This window comes from Pteropus alecto, unplaced genomic scaffold (assembly GCF_000325575.1).
Source record: "Pteropus alecto unplaced genomic scaffold, ASM32557v1 scaffold226, whole genome shotgun sequence".
NCBI classification, from domain to species: domain Eukaryota; kingdom Metazoa; phylum Chordata; class Mammalia; order Chiroptera; family Pteropodidae; genus Pteropus; species Pteropus alecto.
In genome coordinates this window covers 7,128,472-7,146,027 of record NW_006440132.1, presented here as the reverse complement: position 1 = coordinate 7,146,027, position 17,556 = coordinate 7,128,472, and the positions used below count along the sequence as shown (strand labels likewise).

Genomic DNA, 17,556 nt, shown 5'->3' with positions numbered 1-17,556 from the left:
CTCTCTCTCTCTCTCTCGCTCTCTCTCTCTCTCTCTCTCTCTCTCTCTCTCTCTCTCTCTCTGTGTATGTGTGTGTGTGTGTGTACAATTTTAAGGTCTTTTACATTTCTTTTTTTCTTGTTGACCTAACCTATTTTCTTTCTGCCTCCACTGCATCATTTTACTTACTGTGTTTAGTACTTTGTATGGCAGAACTTTGGGAATCCTAAGTTTTTGCCAGTTCTGGGTCAGAGCTTGTGTAAACCTGTGATTTACTCAAGCCTAATATCCTTTGTGAATGAATTGGTAAAGTTAAGTATCCTTATGATCACTGCACCTCAAGAAAGACACAAGCCAAAGAAAGGCAACTAAAATATCTGAAGGATTGTGTGTTTATAGCCATACAGTTTCTACCAGTCACATTTCTACCAGTCAATTCGGAATAGGAATGTGAGGCCAGGGCCTCGGGGATGAGTGGAACAACATCATAACCTTCAAGGAGAAGCATCTTCCCCAATACATTCATCAAATTGTATTTCCCATTCCTGTTTACTGGGAGCTACTATGTTTTTTCTAAACGACTCCAATATATTGGCCTGGAATGCCTGGTTTCAGAGAGACCCCTAAGCCCTAATTATTATTGCATTATATCAAGGTCTCCCTGTCATTCCTATATCTCCTTTACCTCCTCCCTCACCAAAAGGACAACCTATGTGTGGAATTCATAACGCTATTAAGGAATTATAAAGTGCACCTATAGGGACACTTGGAACAAAACCTGAGCCACTTTTCAAAAAATCTACTGCGTGTGTACAGGTCATCAGAAGGCAGGATTAGTCCAGTTAAACTGGTTGCTAGATCATGTAAACATAGTCCGTAAACATGAATCCCTGTTTTTGGTGGTTTACTATCTTTGACCTTGAATTGCCCATGTCTGTGCTTGGTTAAAGTTTATTTTACCAATCATAAATAATGACTGCAGAAAGCAGATGCCCAACTAGATAGATTTCTCTTTGTTTAGTGTTTTTACAAATCTAAAAAGGAACATGACCCTAATCGTTTTAAGAATAAAAACTTTCTTCCTTATCTTCTTTATCATAGAAGTCAGTCTCCAAAAGAATTGTCCGAGGCTCCAGATTATATCTGTCTGAGCTGGAGAAGAGGGACCATGTGGCAGATATATGATCACTTCTGTGTAATCCTTCTGTGGAGTCTAATCTCCATAGCCCCTATGGATTATTGTTTCTTATTAATCATTGTGCAATACCAGGAAAATAAAAGAGAATTGAAGTTTAAACTAAACCTATCAGAAGTAATGTCAATGCTAAGACTCAGAGTAGGCATCAGAATTTAGCCTTCTCACTAATTTCTTAACTTATGTCCATAAATCCATGTTTATTTTGCTAGAGATGCTAGATTTTGCAAAGAATCTCACCCTCTAGTTAAGCTTTACAACATGTCTGTGTTGTGAGGGGTGGGCAACGTGTCTGTGTTGTGAGGGTAGAGGAAACTTCTCTTTTGATGATCTCAGTCTACTCAGAAGTAGACTGGGAAAGAATTAGACCCTTGAATACAAGGCAGTTTTGAAACCTATTTTTATAAATACTTTTACTTATTAAATGCATAGAAATGCAAAGCTATATGACATTCCATGTTGAATTTCATTTCCCACATCTAATAGTATTCAAGGAAATAGAAACAAGTTGACATATAGCCAACTTTAAGTACCTAACCGAAAATAACATAAATGCTCCCTAGGAACTGAATAGCCTAAAGCCTTCCTAAAAATTAAACTTAACTACTTTATAGAAACTCATACTTGATTTTTTCTTCCCTATAGTCAGTTTCTAGACCATTTCTCTTGTATTTCCTTAAAGATCCAAGAAGTTTTCTATGGTAGAAGCAAAATCTATTAATGAACTATCCACATGAGTGCTGATAGCCACTTTATGGTCTCAGGAGACAGGTTAGGCAAAATGGCTTGAAAGAAGTCTTGGCTAGAACACTTTGTAGAAGAGAAGCTACTTTGCCCACAAAGTTCATTCACTGGATTTTCCCTGTCTACAGTCTTTTATTGCCTCATATTCCACATAACGATAATAGCTACCATTCATTATGCACTTTGGTAGATGTTTTATGTCTGTTATCTCAGTACAGCCTCCCAGCGGCTCTCCCATTTCTACAAGCCAGAAACCAGCTCCAGAGAGACTAAGTAATTCTTCCAGGTCATAAAATCAGAGCACCTTTCAAATTCTTCAAAAGATGGTTTTTAGCTATCTAGTTGAGCTTGTCACTCTATTATGTAGTGTAAAGGTGCTTAATCCAGTATGGGTCCCTCTTGGATTCTATCAGAGAAAACTAGTTTGCCTGAATGGGCAAAAACGTAAGTAGAAATACAGTATTCTTAATCTTTCCACCTAGTTACAAACTCAACTTGGTAAATAAAATATTGTGGGTGGATTTTTTTCATAGATCGAAAGTTAGGAATCCTAAGATTTTTTTTTTGTTGTTTTTCAGCTCTATCCTTGAGTTGTATATTAAGATTATTTTGTTAATGTTCTTCTTTATAAATAGTTTGTAAATTTGATAAAGTAGAAGAATAAAGATAAGAAAAGTGAACAGTAGAGGTTTTAAACAAGAACAGGAGTGTTAGCCAGGAATTAACATATGCATATAGATTGTCCTAAAAAATCCAGTGAATCAGTAAGGAAACTTAGCCAAGGTTCCATTCATCATTACTAACTCTTCTACAAGTTCCATTCATTGTAATTATGTTACAAATCAAAACACTTGATTCCAAGATACAGAAGACAATCTGGTGACTGCCAGCGGGTAAGGGGTTGGGAGTCTGGGAGAAATAGGTGAAGGGATGAAGAAATACAAATTGGTAGTTACAAAATAGTCACGGTGATGTAGAGTACAGCATAGGGAATATAGTCAATGGTTTAGAAATGGCTATGTGTAAAACCAGATGGATAATAGAGTAATCAGGGGATCACTTTATAAATTATAAAAATGTCTAACCAATGTACTATATACCTAAAACTAATATAAAATTTAAAAAATAAATACTTGGTTCCATAAAAGTATATAGTGCAGCTACTTTGTGAACCTTGAACTCAGTTCTCAGAAGGAGACAGCAGGGTGGAGCTAAGTTACAGAAAACAGTTCTGAAGGATCAAGTCATTGAAGTTGGCTGTGGAGTTTAAAGAAACTTGCATAAACCAAAGGCAAAACAGCACAGCTCAAGATTAAACCATTTTCTTCAGATTACAAATTAAGACAACAAATTTATTGTTATATTGCTATTCTTTGGTTTATTCTTCAGTGCCCATTTTTATTCTGGAAGAAGCTGAGCTTGGATCTCTCAGATTAGAGCTATCGAAGGAAACAGACTAACACTAACCAACTGCCAGTTTACCTCTTGTAAGTAGAATTTCTCTTCTAGGGAGAATGGGTTAGGTGTGTTTGTTTGCTTTAGAAGATGAGTTAGTTATCCAAATACAAATGGCACATCATTGAAAAGTCAAGTAGCTAAACAATAAGAATGTGATGTATTTTATTTATTATACTTTAATGATAAATTTCTAAGTTTTTCTTTTTTTGATATCATTTGTGTTTGATATGTTCCCATGAGATTTTTTTCTAGAACAAAACTTTTAGTGAGCATAAAGACTTGCCAGGATTGACTTGAGTTTGTGCTTACAGTATATGTTCATATATTAATTTCCACTAGAATTGTACCTTCCGAATCATATACCATTGCATAGGATTCCATTATAAGAAATCCATTGTGCACTGATGATGAAAGGAAATAAATTCTTTTCCTCCTCTACTTCCTAGTATATTTGAATGTGAAACGTATCCTACAAAGATGACACTTCAAAACAGATGCACACTTTGAAAGGTGTTCTTGAGATTTGAACATATGAATTACTGAGTCGCTGATGTGTCCAGAGAGATTTGATTACATATCTTAATGGAACAGGTTTTACTCTAGTTGGTAATGAGGCACCTGAACAGTTAGGAACCTGCGGGTCTTCAAAAAATGTTGATGAGAAGAATATATAAAAGTTCATCAAGGAAGTCAAGGGTACGAGTCTTAAGTAGTCTGTGATTCTGTGTTCTTGCTTTTTAAACTGTCCTTTACATGTCATATTATGCCCCAAAATGAAAATTATGACTATAAAGTTTCCCCTTCTAGCTTTTAGCCTTGAAGTTCCTTCAGGAAAGACTCTGGTTCATCTCTGTATCACTGTTTCTTACACAAGAAGGCACTTCACAAATATTCACCAAATCAATGGCCAGGATTTATGTTGATAATATGGAGTGAAATTATCTTTCGTGGTTTTCTTATGCTCCAATCACTTTCAAAACTCTTATTGGAAGAGAACGAAATTTGTGACTTCAATCTCTTTATATAAGGATGTGTTATCAGTTTTCCTGGCTAGCAAAAGTCTTTTCATTCTTATTTCACTTCATTTGCTTGGTTCAAAATCATAATTTATGATCACCTAGATACCAGTGATCTCTCCATCCTACCATAATTCTATCTGAAAACTGTGCCCACTTAACCATTTGTCCCATAATTGAAACTTTGTGTGCTCTCTTGTTGATATTTTTGTGTATATTTTATTTTTAACTTCTAATATAAAAACTTTGTGGACAGAAATCTTGTTATATATCTATTTGTACCTCCAATCTAGTCCCTTTATGGCAATGGTGTTAATAATACCAGATTGTCAAGCTCTATAATCCTAAATTAATATAGTGTGTGACATGAAAGTTAATTTAAGTTCAAAGTTGAATATTTGTGCCTTTGAGTTAGACATACATGACTTCCTGAATCTAATTTCCTCTCGAAAGTATGCCTTTTCTCTGTCTCTTACTAGTGCATATTACCCTGTTTATTTCCTTCACAGGAAATTGATTCTGTTTACTTAATTCTTTTTCTCTATATCAGACACCTTGTTTTTCTTATTCACTATTACTTACATAGTAGGAGCTTTGTAAATATTTATTGATTGAATGGATAATGAGAGGCACACTCGAGCTCATGAACATGAATACCTACTTGGAATTTCTAACATTCTCTCCTCCACAGATGGGAGTTGAGGGACACTTAAAGAGACTCCATCAACACCTTTTTCAGCGCCCTCCTCAACTTCCAACTTCCCACTCCCCACTCCCACCTACAGCAGTTTAGGTCCTTGGTTTATGTCCCAGATGGACTTTTGCAGGAAAGCTATGATATGGTAGCTGACTTTGCCATTGTCTAGACTTAATTTAATATAGAAAAGCCAATTTATATGTTGTTGTCAGTGTTCTTAGCTCTAATGCCCTGCTAGGATTGAAATTGTATCTAAATTCTGAGCACACTGCTTGCCTAGGGCAGCAGGAGACCTTTTCTTCAAATTTAAATCAGCTGAAGGCTAGTTGTTCTATATGTGAAAATGTATTCTTAATATCTTGATTGCACACAGGCCATCCAATTAGGTGAATTAACTGAAGTGCTTGCTTTTTACTACTGACATTTATTAGAAATGATTAGAAAGCCTAAGAGTAGTTAAATTTCATTAATGACATCAATTTGTCTGTTATTACAAAAATTGTCTGCTTCCTACAGCTTGAAGAAGCTACTTTTCTTCTCATCTCATATTTAGATTTGAACATATATTGAACGTATTTATTCAAGGAATGGTTCTGTAGAATAGGAGTTAGATTTCTGAAACTCTAGGTGCAAATCCTTTCTGCCATAATTTCCAAAGATGATCCCTGTGAGCACAGTTACTTCCCTCTTTATCTGTAGATTATGAACAATATTCTGAGGAAAGATGCTAGGAGAGCATTCATCTACTGGATGAAATCCCACATAGACGAAATATTTATCAAGATTTTTATATACTTAAGATTTCATATTCTTATTATATATAATCCTTTTTCTTAGACACTTCTGCCAACTCAGAACTTTTCCTGGAAAAATGGACCATTCCCACCATATGGGGATGAACCATATGGACCACAACAGTACCATGGCACCTCACCATCACCCGACCACTTCAGCCTCCCACTCCCATGGCGGGGGAGCTGGCCACATGATGATGATGGTGAGTACCACAGTAGAAGCAGCCCAGACCCTTTCCCGTACACTTGGGTAATAGAAATAATTGAACTTTAGGACTGGAAGGTTGTTATTTAAAGGTCAGTTTATCAATATGGGAAAGCTAAGGCAGACTTAGACAAGTCAAGTGATTTGCCCAAGATCATGTGGCAGGTTAATTACAGAGCCACACCAAAACCAAGATTTCTAAGGTCCATTCTTCTGTATTCCTTTCTTTCAAAATTGATCCTTTTCTGAATTAAGTTCTGGTCTTTATGCTTTGTATAAAAAAGAGAAAAAGACAAAAGTTGATGGGAGGAACAAAGGAGAGTGGTAGTATTGCTAAAATGAGAAAGCCTCCTACTTCAGTGAATGTCTCTTATTACCCATATCTGCTACTGTTAAGGGTTTTAAGCTTCTTTACCTGAAATTCTCATTTAGAATCTTCAGTCATCTCTAATTGACGTGTTATTGTTTTCTGATAGCACATGACCTTCTACTTTGGCTTTAAGAATGTGGAACTATTGTTTTCTGGCTTGGTGATCAACACAGCTGGAGGTGAGTAAGCCATCAGGTAGTGTTTGAGAGAGAATAATAAAGAGTCTGGAAACCCAGCAACTGTTTCTGTCATAGTTACTAAGTCATTCTGGTTATGATACATAACCATCTTGCTTCCTATTTCCTACCTAAAAAGTAAGCATACACAATGCTTAGTTCAGAGTTCCTGAAAAATAATTTAGATAACAGATAGGAGTCTTTCGTAATCCATTTCCTGTCATCTTTTCCCAGAGTGCTTCCTTGCTTGATAAGTTATTGGTCATGGACATAAGACTATACTCAAGTTAAAATAACTCTGTGTTAAAAACTATTGATCTAGTATGATGTGCCATTTTACAGATAATTTAAGATTCAAATAGTAAAATGATTAGCCCTAAATCACATAGAATTAGTATGTCAGAACTAGGACAGGAATCCATACCTTCTAGACCTACCTGGTCCAGTGCTTTTCTAGTATACCAAATTGTGCTCTACATCATTCCTGATTCTGGCCCATCTCAGTGTCAGTCTTAGATTTTTGGGTAACTAATCACCCACTGTTTTGTGTCTATAATGTTGAGTTGTGCTTTAAGTTCAAATTGCACAAGCCCAATAGTCAATTGGACTGCTTAAGATGCAGTTAAATCTTTGGAGCCATAAAATTACTTTGTTCTGGGAAGAAAGGGAGCTTTTATTTCAGGTAGTATATTAAATAAGAAGTTTGAATACATTCATAGCATTACCAATGCTTTCCAGTGTGAAAGACTTAGAATTGAAATACTGTTCAAGAAATAGTTAGCATTTACAAAATAAGTTGTTTTATTCCCCTTTTGTATACTGTACTCGGAAATTAAGAAGAGCACCTTTCTTGTGTTACGTTTCTAGCTCAGACAGCATACCAGCTAGTATTTTTGAACACGTTTGACAGCGCCACCATCTTTTCCTTCCCTACTTAGAAATGGCTGGAGCTTTTGTGGGAGTGTTTTTACTAGCAATGTTCTATGAAGGACTCAAGATAGCCCGAGAGAGCCTGCTGCGCAAGTCACAAGTCAGCATTCGCTACAATTCCATGCCTGTCCCAGGACCAAATGGAACCATTCTTATGGAGACACACAAAACCGTTGGGTAAGAAGATTGAGCAGACTAGGTGAAAGTTCTGGGGATCTAGGTTAGCTAAGCAGCAAAGCAGCTATTTTACTTGCAACAGCCTCCTTCTCTAAGGTCATTTAGAATCATATTAATGATTCTAAATGACCTTAATCAAAACTGGCTGTGGAGGCATAGGATCGTGATCATGAGCAGGCCAAAGGAGGAATGCTAGTAACTCATTTGCAAAAATGAATGTTCTTAATAGTAAGTATTGGTCACTTTGGAAGAAGGTAAGGAATCCATGTTGTAAAATATTTACCAAAATAATAATAAGCAAAGAAATTCAGATCTGGATATAGAAGAATGGCAGAGTCCAATTGATTATATAAAAAGTTGGACCTACCCAGCTTTTCTCAGTTTGTTTACAGTATAAGACTAGAAATTTCTGCATTCCATCTCAGTAAGTATTGGGATGACTATCGCTTTTTCCCAGAGATTGACAAATGCTTTTGAGATTCAGTTTTAATAGAAATGTAGGTATTAAAACTAAATTGAAATTCAAGCAATCCTATAGACCAATATCCTGCTCTCAAGTAACAATGTTATTTATTCCCATTGTACCGATGAACTTATTGAGGCCCCAAACTGGTGTGGCTTACCTAAGGTGACAGAACGAGTAAGTGACAGAGGGAATAAACAGCCAGGTTTCTGATTCCTAATTAAGTACTTTCTACTATACCCCCAAAGCTCAATTCTATTTCCATTTTTTTAGAATGTGAACTTTGCAAAGGTAGAAGGCCTGAAAATGTTCAGGCAAATAGGTATAAGAGGGTTTAGGCTTCCCTTTCAGGATCCAAGGTGGAAGTAAGTCAGAGGATTAGTCCTTCCTTTCCCCAATGCCCAAGAGGGTTCCTCCCGCTGACATAACCGTAACTAGCCATTGCTTATAAACCTGACAGCGCTATCATGTTTCATTTCCAGGGACCAATAAACAACATACATACACACAAGTACCCACGAGTTGTCAGGGTGACTATGAGGGAGTCTAGTTCAAGCTGAGCTCGTGACAACTGTTCCCCTTTTCTCTAGAGCTGCAGAACTTTCCTGGGGTCTTTGATTATTGTTTCCCTATTTACTCCCCAGGCAGCAGATGCTGAGCTTTCCTCACCTCCTGCAGACAGTGCTGCATATCATCCAGGTGGTCATCAGCTACTTCCTCATGCTCATCTTCATGACCTACAATGGGTACCTCTGCATTGCTGTAGCAGCAGGGGCTGGCATGGGATACTTTCTCTTCAGCTGGAAAAAGGCAGTCGTTGTGGACATCACAGAGCATTGCCATTAATGTCAAACTCCACGGTGTTGCCTTATTGATTGTGGTGGGAAGCAGTTCAAAACTGGAAGACATGATTTCTCGTCATATCTTCCCTTCTTGTTCCTTATCTCCTTACACACACACAGACACGTGCTCAGCAGAGGTTTAGCTTACAGTTTTGGAGCTAAAGTGGAAACCTCCTGACTCTTCTTTTTCCTGAGCTGAGATTCCCATATCTCTTAAAGTGAAGCCACCCATGAGATGTTCCCTCTTCCACCATTATCTTACATCCAAGTCATACATTCTGGTCTAATCCAGGTGGCTTTCTAGTCAGTGACTTGATCACTTGCTTCCTTTTTTAGTCTTCTGGTTTTTTTTTAACAGACAATCTGTGAATTTGATGGGTTTTTCCTGGGTCAGGGATGGAAAAGGATTAACTTCAGCCAAGATATATGACAGCTGTGGGAAATTCTTGCCCAACTAAACACAGAACCCAAACTTAACATTAAAAAATAAGTTCCAGTCTTTGGACTCAATGAGTGGGAAATACATTGTGCCTTTCCCTAGGTGTGGTGTGTTATACTGAAATCTTTACAGTGGGCAGAGGGGTGGTCTGAGACTAAATACAGGCCTGGAGCTTGCAGAAGTGCGCATTCTTGGGTGGCTGACTCATCAATTGTGTTCCCACTTAACATTTTGATTAGAATGAATTTGTCAATCAAAAATGATGACAATCAATTTGAGAAAATAGAAATCGATATTTTAAAATAAAACCGTTAACATTTTACTTTGACTTGGTACCTTGGTTTGTCACAGCTGAATGACGCAAAAGAGCTTGAATCATTACCTCCCATTATTGTTTTCACATGTCTGCCACTAAACCAGTGGTTTTCAAACTTCAGCATGCATCAGAATCACCTTGAGGGCTTGTTAAAAACACTAGTTGCTGGGCCTCAACCCAGAGCCAAAAATTGGCATTTCTAACAAGTTCCCAGGTGACTGTCAGGGTACTACACTTAGAGAATCTCTGCTTTAAACTAAGGGAGTATCTCCTGGTGGAGTGAGCATGGGAATTTGAATTGCTGATTGGTAGGTGGTATGTCTGGGTTTAACTCGTGTACTAAATACTGCTGATCAATACTTAATCATTCCACAGAAATTTATTCAGCTCCAACTGTGTGTGTGTGCCAAAGCACACATGCACAAAGGGCTGTAACCAAAGTAACTTATCAGCATGTGTGAAATCACTGGTCCTTATTTTTAAAGATCTGTAATTCTTGGAATTAGCTTGAATGTTGAAAAGACCTTTGATCCGGAGTATAAATCAACCAGCCATAGGCCAGAAGGGCAAAAGTCTAGCCCTGTCTTTGGAGAGGCTTAGGGTGTCATCTGCTGATAGCCAGATTTTCCTCAGCCCCTGATATCTATGCTCACACCAGGCAGATCGTCATCCTTTACATCAAGGGTCCCCAATCTTCTGGCCGTGGACCAGTACCAGTCCATGGCCTGTTAGGAACCAGGCCACACAGCAGGAGATGAGTAGCAGGTGAGCGAGCAAAGCTTCATCTGTATTTACAGTCGCTCCCCAGTGCTGGCGTTACCACCTCAGCTCCACCTCAGATCATCAGACATTAGATTCTCATAGGAGCACCGGTCCCTGGTGCCAAGGAGGGTCAAGACTGCTGCTCTTCTTACTTTTGGGGGCTTAATGAGCTCATAAGTGGCCAAAACCTTTTCTCAATAAAGAATCACATTGTGTTTTTATCTGTCCAGTTGTTAGTCTACACTGCAGTTTTGTTCCCAGTCCAAACTACCTCTGTAAAGTGACTCTTCTGTGCTGGTCTGTTAAATCCTGCCCTCCTTGGTGCTAGACTCCAATTGTGCCTCAGGGCAGAAGAGACAAAATACAGCTATCCTGTTGGCCTCTGTTGTGGTTTTGAAATTTGTACTTTCTCTGTGGGTGCAGTTAAATATTGCAGAACGAGGAATGTGTACTTTCATGGCTTTGAACCAAGAGAGGGTTATGAGCCTACCGGATTGAGGTTAAAATCTAAGAACCAACATTTAGAGTTTTGTGCTTTGCTCTCATTCCACTCCTTATAGTGCCGATACTTAGTATGAGGAGAGTAAATAACAGGTGCTGACAGAGTCCAACATTAAGGTATAAATAGCTTGTTATTGTCTCAGAAGCCAAGGAATAAGAAAACCATGAGAAATAAAATAATGTTTAGTAGTAACCCTGGTGCTCTCTAGAAATCTTGACATGAGCTGCTATATAAAATAATTTTTTAAGGAACAATACCTTATCACCAATGTAAAAAAATCAAGGCCAGTTAAGACAAAGTGCTATGAATTTGAAACTCCCAAAGAGAAATATTGGTTTTGGATAGGTTTTCAGGATAGTCTCCTGAAAAACCTGAATTTTAGCAATTCTTAGACTAGGTTGCCAAAGGAAGAAGCTAGTGAAAGAGGAAAATTAAAGTTTAATTTTTTTCTCTTGTGCTCTTAGATTTGTGATGATATAATGATCTCGTTGACTTTCATTTCTGTACCCCTGTTCAGGCGGAATTTAGTGCCTGACTTCTTCGTTCATTCTGGATCCAAATCTCTTCTCCTTCCCTGTTCAAAGTATTAGAAGCCTGTATCCCCATTTCTTTGGCCCCTTATCCCGTTCTTTTTTCTCTTTCTGTCTTTCATATCTAAAAGATGACGTCTTTTATCCCATATGTCCAGTTTATTAAATCTCCCTAGCCCTCACGATGCAGTGGACATTACTATGCAGTGGATATAGATACCAACCAGAAGTTGTAACACTTGGTAGAGACCTTAAGCACATTTCAAGGAGCAGTTGTCCTACCGGACTTCCTATAAAGTTAGGTAGAGGTTACCTAGTACCATCTGCAGTTATAAAGTCTTAGGTGCTCTCTCCAGTCTATGCTGGAGGAACACTCAGCGCCCCCATTACCCACAAACAGGGAATCTTCTCTGTCCACGAGGAAATTAGAAGTTCACATTTCTTCACTACTTCCATGGTAGGGTAGTCTGGAATTCCCTTCCAGGCTGTGGGGCACTGGTCTTGAGTTCTGGCTACAAAAAGTTCCCTATAAGGAGCTGGAAGAAGGCAGGGGGTACATCTTCATGTCATTTAATTTTGATCCTCTCCTCTCCAACTGCTTCTTAAAAAAAATACATCTAAAGATACAAGGTCTACATTTGACATAATGCCTTAATCACTGGGTCTATAATTAATATTGACTGTTTTAGATTGTAAGCTCCTGGAGAGCAGTATTGCTGTAGTAGGAATGTTTTAACAGTATCATGTACAAAAGAACAAAATAAATATTTTGATTTTGTGATTCTACTCATGTCTTTCTACCCAGAGTGATATCAGAATAAGTGGTCTCTTCATTGTCCACATAGAGTCTTGGCCATTACCACTCAGCTTCAACCAACAATGATAAATCCATGGCCAACCTGGTTCCCAGAGTCCATGATCTTAACCACTTGCTATCTGATAAAATAAGTGGAATAGGAAATTTACTCCTTGTGAACAGAAGAAAAGCAGAAATCTACCCATGGGAGTGGTTGGGAAAGGCCTCATGAGGTCTGCTGCTTTGATTAAACTCACCTCCTCACCAGCTGCTCACCAGGCTTCACATGAGGATCAAGGGGATGGAGTGCTCAGTTCCTGTTCTGTTCTGATCCCGCGCTCAGGATGTGTGAGTCCTGATCCAAGGAAAACTGCATAAGAACTCAATTTGTTAAGTGTCCGTGCTTAATTTGGAAAGGAAGAATCTTCCTCTAAGCTTCATTGCTACTAAGGGGTTTAGGGAGCCCCAGGGACAATTTCAGAATGGGAGACTTTTGAGGTAGCCAAGGACTGAGACCAGCTATCTCTAGGCTTCTGGGGCTGATGGCTGATGGTACGTCAGCCTGGTTGCACCATGAGCATTTTCTGTTAAGGGATAGGCGCAATTGACTTGGGGTATAAAAGGAAGTTGTGGGAAGGCTTATTTCCCAATTTCACAATTGACTTGGGGTATAAAAGGAAGTTGTGGGAAGGCTTATTTCCCAAGATCCCAATGTGATTTTAAGTATAGCTCTAAGTTTCCATCACTGAGGATCTAGTTCTCAGTTAACCTTCCTGCCTTCTTTCCTCCCATACCTTTTCTGAGTGGATGGGAGGAAGAACCAGAGATTTGTTCGGGGTTTAATTTTTTAAAGTCCCATCCCCCTCCCCCCTCCCCTTTGGCAACCATCAGCTTGTTCTTTGTATCTATGGGTCTATTTCTTTGTTTTATTCCTTTTTTTTTTAAGATTCCACATATAAATGAGACCATATGGTACTTGTCTGACGTATTTCACTTAGCACAGTACCCTCTAGGTCCATCCATATTGTTGCAAAGGGCAAGATTTTATTTTTTATTGCTGAGTAATATTCCACTGCACACACATGCATGTGTGTCTGTGTGTCTGCATGTGTGTGCACACACCACAGGATCAGGAACAGAGCAGGGACTGAGCATTCCATCCCCTGGGGCTTCATGTGAAGGCTAGGGGACCAGCTGGAGAGAAGGGAAAGGAGAGTTTAACCAAAACAGACCTCATGAAGGCTTTCCTAACCACTCCCGTGTGTAGAGTTCTGCTCATAAAATTTTCTGTTCCATGTATTTGATCCTAGTAAGTATATTTATATTAATTGTTAGTTACTCCAGCTTTCAGGAAAATGAAAAGTACACTCCTCTAGATAAGGCTGGTATCTCTTCACAAGTACTTGACCATCTTCCTAAGTTTAAGCAATCCAGAAATGAACACTTGGCCCTAAGAAATACACAATTGATTCATGTGATTTCAGTTCTCTAAAATGATTTACAGCTGCAATAAGCTCTTATCTTCTGGTAATTGTCTTTATGGGATAGCATGGAAATTTTGAGAACTGACATAGCAACCTCCCACTCTGCCCCTGACATCTGCATGTTTTTAGACCTAGCAGTGAAAGACAGTGTCAAGCAGTGAAAGCAGTGTAGTGAGTTGAGAAGCATGGGTTCAGAAATCAATCTCCCTGGGTTCAAATCTCAGCTCTACCCAATGGCTGAGCATCATTTTACCTTTTGTAAAATTAGAATAAAGTGCTCTCCTCATAGGAACTGAAGTTTAAATGAGATAATCTGCATAAAGCACTTAGTACAGTGTCTTACACACAGAGCTTTCTGAGTATAAGAGGGAAAGGGAAGAAATTCAGAAGGCACATTTTTATGCTTCTGTGCCTATTAATGCTGGGAAGTCACAGTGACAGAGGCTGAGGCAAAGTCTTGTTTCTGCCTTTTGTCATTGCCTTTGCAGGCTTCAGGATAATATCGGCCTTTGCAGGCTTCAGGATAATATAACCTTCCCTATCATGGAGGCTGACATGCTGTATTTTTGAGACTGTAAGATAACAGAATTGAAGGCCCTAGGTAAAACTGGAATAAGGTTTTTAAAGAATGGCTGAAGGGAGAAGAGAAACTATCCCCTTCTATCCCTGCCTTTCCCACATTTTTTTTTTTTTCTTACGCCTATAGCACCTGGTGGTCTCCCATCCAAGTACTAACCAGGCCCACCCCTGTTTAACTTCCGAGATCAGATGGGATCGGGCTTGTTCAGGGTGGCATGGCTATAGATCTTTCCCACGTTCTTAAACTACCCTAGAAAGGCTGGGTAAAATCCTGCCAAGATTTCTCTTTAGAACAGATGATTCCAAGGTTCTACCAGTTGGTGTTTCCCTGTAGTTGAATTAAATAGTGTAAACAATAGGACATGATTCTAAACTACCCTCTGAGCTGCTTCAGATTGGCTCCTAGTGGGAAAAATTTTTAGGCAAGTTGGGAAAGGAAGGTAAATTGGAATGATGATAAGACTGTTTAGGAGCATTCCTATTATGTTTCCCTCTACTGCCTGTCCTCCCCAAATTATACCCAAACTAGTCACAAAGCCATCCCGAAAACAGATTCTGGAAACACACAACTTGATCAAGTTTACACAAAACCACTAAAATTTGGGTATTCTTCCTAAGAGCTGGGATCTTTGTTTTGCTCATTGATGTTACTAAGTGCCTAGAATGGTACCTGGCACATAGTAGGCACTCAATAAAAATTTGCCAAATAAATGAGTTAAATGAAAGTTTGTGACAAGGACCAACTGGAAGTGTACTATGCTTAGGATCTTTTAATAAAGACGAGAAGAATGATGTTACCTCATGTAGCAGACTTTACCTTTTAAAGTCTGAGGTTAACAGTGATATTATATTTCATCGAGGATGTCTCACACTTTTCCAAAAATATATTTATTTTTAAAAATAAAAATCAGACAAGTTTTTTAGAGTCAAATTTTCCAGAGACAAACCAGAGTTTGGATTTCAGCTTAGAGTGAAAGTTAAGCATCAGTAATCTCATGCAGAAGTATTTCTCTCTGCGGGAGGTAAAATATCCTGCTTGCTGATAGCACTCAATTCCCTACATCTTGTTTGTACTTCTGCCATCATTTTACTCCATTCCAGGGCTCTGGCACACAAGATAATCCACCTCTAAAATTCAAAACTTCCAAATTGAGATGAACGATTGTTGGGCTTGGCTTGGGGTTTATAACCAATTCGATCATTAATCATCTGTTCTCGGCTCTTGGGGTCACTGCTGAGCCCAATGGCACCTTCACCATCACTGCCTCCTACAACATCCACATCTTCCTTTTGTTTCTTACGGGTCTGAAAGTAGGAAAGTTTTAGGATTAAGGCAACATTCTTTCCATTAGCAAATATTTATTTGGCACCTACCATGTACTTGGCATAGAGTAAAGGACAGGGTTAGCTTCTATAAAACAACAAACTGAAATCCTAGGTTTGGATGGTTAGGGATACAGGGGGATACATCAGTGGTTTTGCTTTCTGAGGTTTCAGTTACCCGCGGTCAACAGACATCCAAAAATATTAAATGAAAAATTCCAGGAATAAATAATTCATAAGTTTTAAATTGCACGCTGTTCTGAGTAGTGTGATGAAATCTTGTTCCATACCACTTAGAACGTAACTCATCTCTTTGTCCAGTGTCTCAATGCGGTAGACACTCCCCGCGTTATTAGTCACTTAGTAGCCATCTCAGTTATCAGAGTAACTGTTGCAGTATCGCAGTGATTGTGTTCAGTCACCTTTATAAAGCCTGACACTGTCACAATGCCTATGTCATTCACCTCACTTCATCTTATCACGTAGGCACTGTATCATCTTACATCATCACAAGGGCGAGTATACAGTACAGTAAGATTATTTTAAGAGACCATATTCATATAACTTTTATTACAATACATTGTTACAACTGCTCTATTTTATTACTCTTATAAATCTCTTTCTGTAAGTTAAACTATCATAGGTATATATGTATAGGAGAAAACACTGTATATATAGGGTTTATATATATACTATCCTTGGTTTTTAGCATCCAATAGGCATCTTGGAACATATCCCACTCAGATAAGGAGGAAACACTGAATAATTATAAAAGATAGAACCCCTACCCTTCAGGGTGTCACAGTCTACCAGAGAAACAGGTACAAAGACAATTACAACATAGGGTGATCAGAGCTATGACAGAGGAAAGCCCACACTGCGGAAGAGACACCAAGAAGAAGTGAGGAATTGGGTGAGGAGTGGAAGTTCAGAGCAGAAAGCAGCAATTAGATAAACAAGAGTTGGCAGAAAAGGAGGAGAAAAGGATGGTTCAGTGAATATATTATTGAAGCGAACAGATGGAAAAATAAAGTGACTGATAAAACAATAACCACCAGAAATTAACAGCTTCACGGATACCATGAGGTTAAATGTAACACAGGAATAGAAGGTTTTGTGCTATCTTATTAAGAAGTCTGGGGTTTCATTTTATTTTCAGATAAAAGGTTTGGCTTTTAAATCACAAGTGGCTACGGAATTCACAAAGTCTGTCTTGGTTTGATCATTTTCAAAAAAGAGATCCCATAACTACCAGTGTCTAACTGTAAAGATATCAGATGATAACTTTGAGAGTGAATATGTTTAATCTAGAGTTCCTTACTAGAAGAACAGCTTGACTACTCTAATCACTAGAACTTCTGCCACACTGCACCATTTACTGCTAAACTGTGAGCACTTAAATGCCAATGTCAAAGTATCATAGTGAATCAAATAAGGTATTACTACATATATATATATAAATATAGACTTTATATTACTATTTAAATAGTAATACTGTATTACTATATATATAAAATGACTTTCCTGAGTTACTACTCTCTAGTCAGTCTCTACCACCAATAAGTAAAATTAAAAAGTTCTCCCCAAATAACTTTGTGACCACAAGTTCTAAAAGGCAAAGGATGTTATCATGAGAAACTCTGAGAATATCCAAATGGAATGAAATTATTCAAGGCTTCCCTGAAAAATACTGGATTATGTTAATCAATTTTGTTAATTAAAAAAAGATTAAAAATTGAAACACTGGATTGTTAATTTTGTTAATAAAAAAAAATATAT

General features: G+C 38.2%; 2 protein-coding genes and 1 pseudogene across 8 annotated transcripts in view; 1 reads left to right on the top strand and 2 right to left on the bottom strand.

Annotated features, from left to right (window-relative positions):
* Positions 1-12,381, top strand: part of SLC31A1 (solute carrier family 31 member 1) — a 31,733-nt gene extending 19,352 nt beyond the window's left edge. Inside the window, exons 2-6 of one of the 2 annotated variants that reach the window (XM_006917125.3) lie at positions 3,308-3,405; positions 5,927-6,086; positions 6,565-6,637; positions 7,573-7,741; positions 8,849-12,381. In XM_006917125.3, the coding sequence (XP_006917187.1) occupies positions 5,961-6,086; positions 6,565-6,637; positions 7,573-7,741; positions 8,849-9,050 (570 nt within the window). In that variant the 5' untranslated portion in view covers positions 3,308-3,405; positions 5,927-5,960 and the 3' untranslated portion in view covers positions 9,051-12,381. The remainder of the gene's footprint in view (positions 1-3,307; positions 3,406-5,926; positions 6,087-6,564; positions 6,638-7,572; positions 7,742-8,848) is intronic. The other variant, XM_006917124.3, reaches the window with a different exon arrangement.
* A 2,191-nt stretch (positions 12,382-14,572) lies between these two features.
* LOC112484069 lies at positions 14,573-14,681 on the bottom strand (annotated as a pseudogene).
* A 639-nt stretch (positions 14,682-15,320) lies between these two features.
* CDC26 (cell division cycle 26) overlaps positions 15,321-17,556 on the bottom strand; it is an 8,294-nt gene continuing 6,058 nt past the window's right edge. For all 6 annotated transcript variants that reach the window (XM_025050487.1, XM_015593344.2, XM_006917120.3 and 3 more), the window contains one exon: positions 15,321-15,759. In XM_025050487.1, coding sequence (XP_024906255.1) covers positions 15,583-15,759 — 177 coding nt within the window. In that variant the 3' untranslated portion in view covers positions 15,321-15,582. The remainder of the gene's footprint in view (positions 15,760-17,556) is intronic.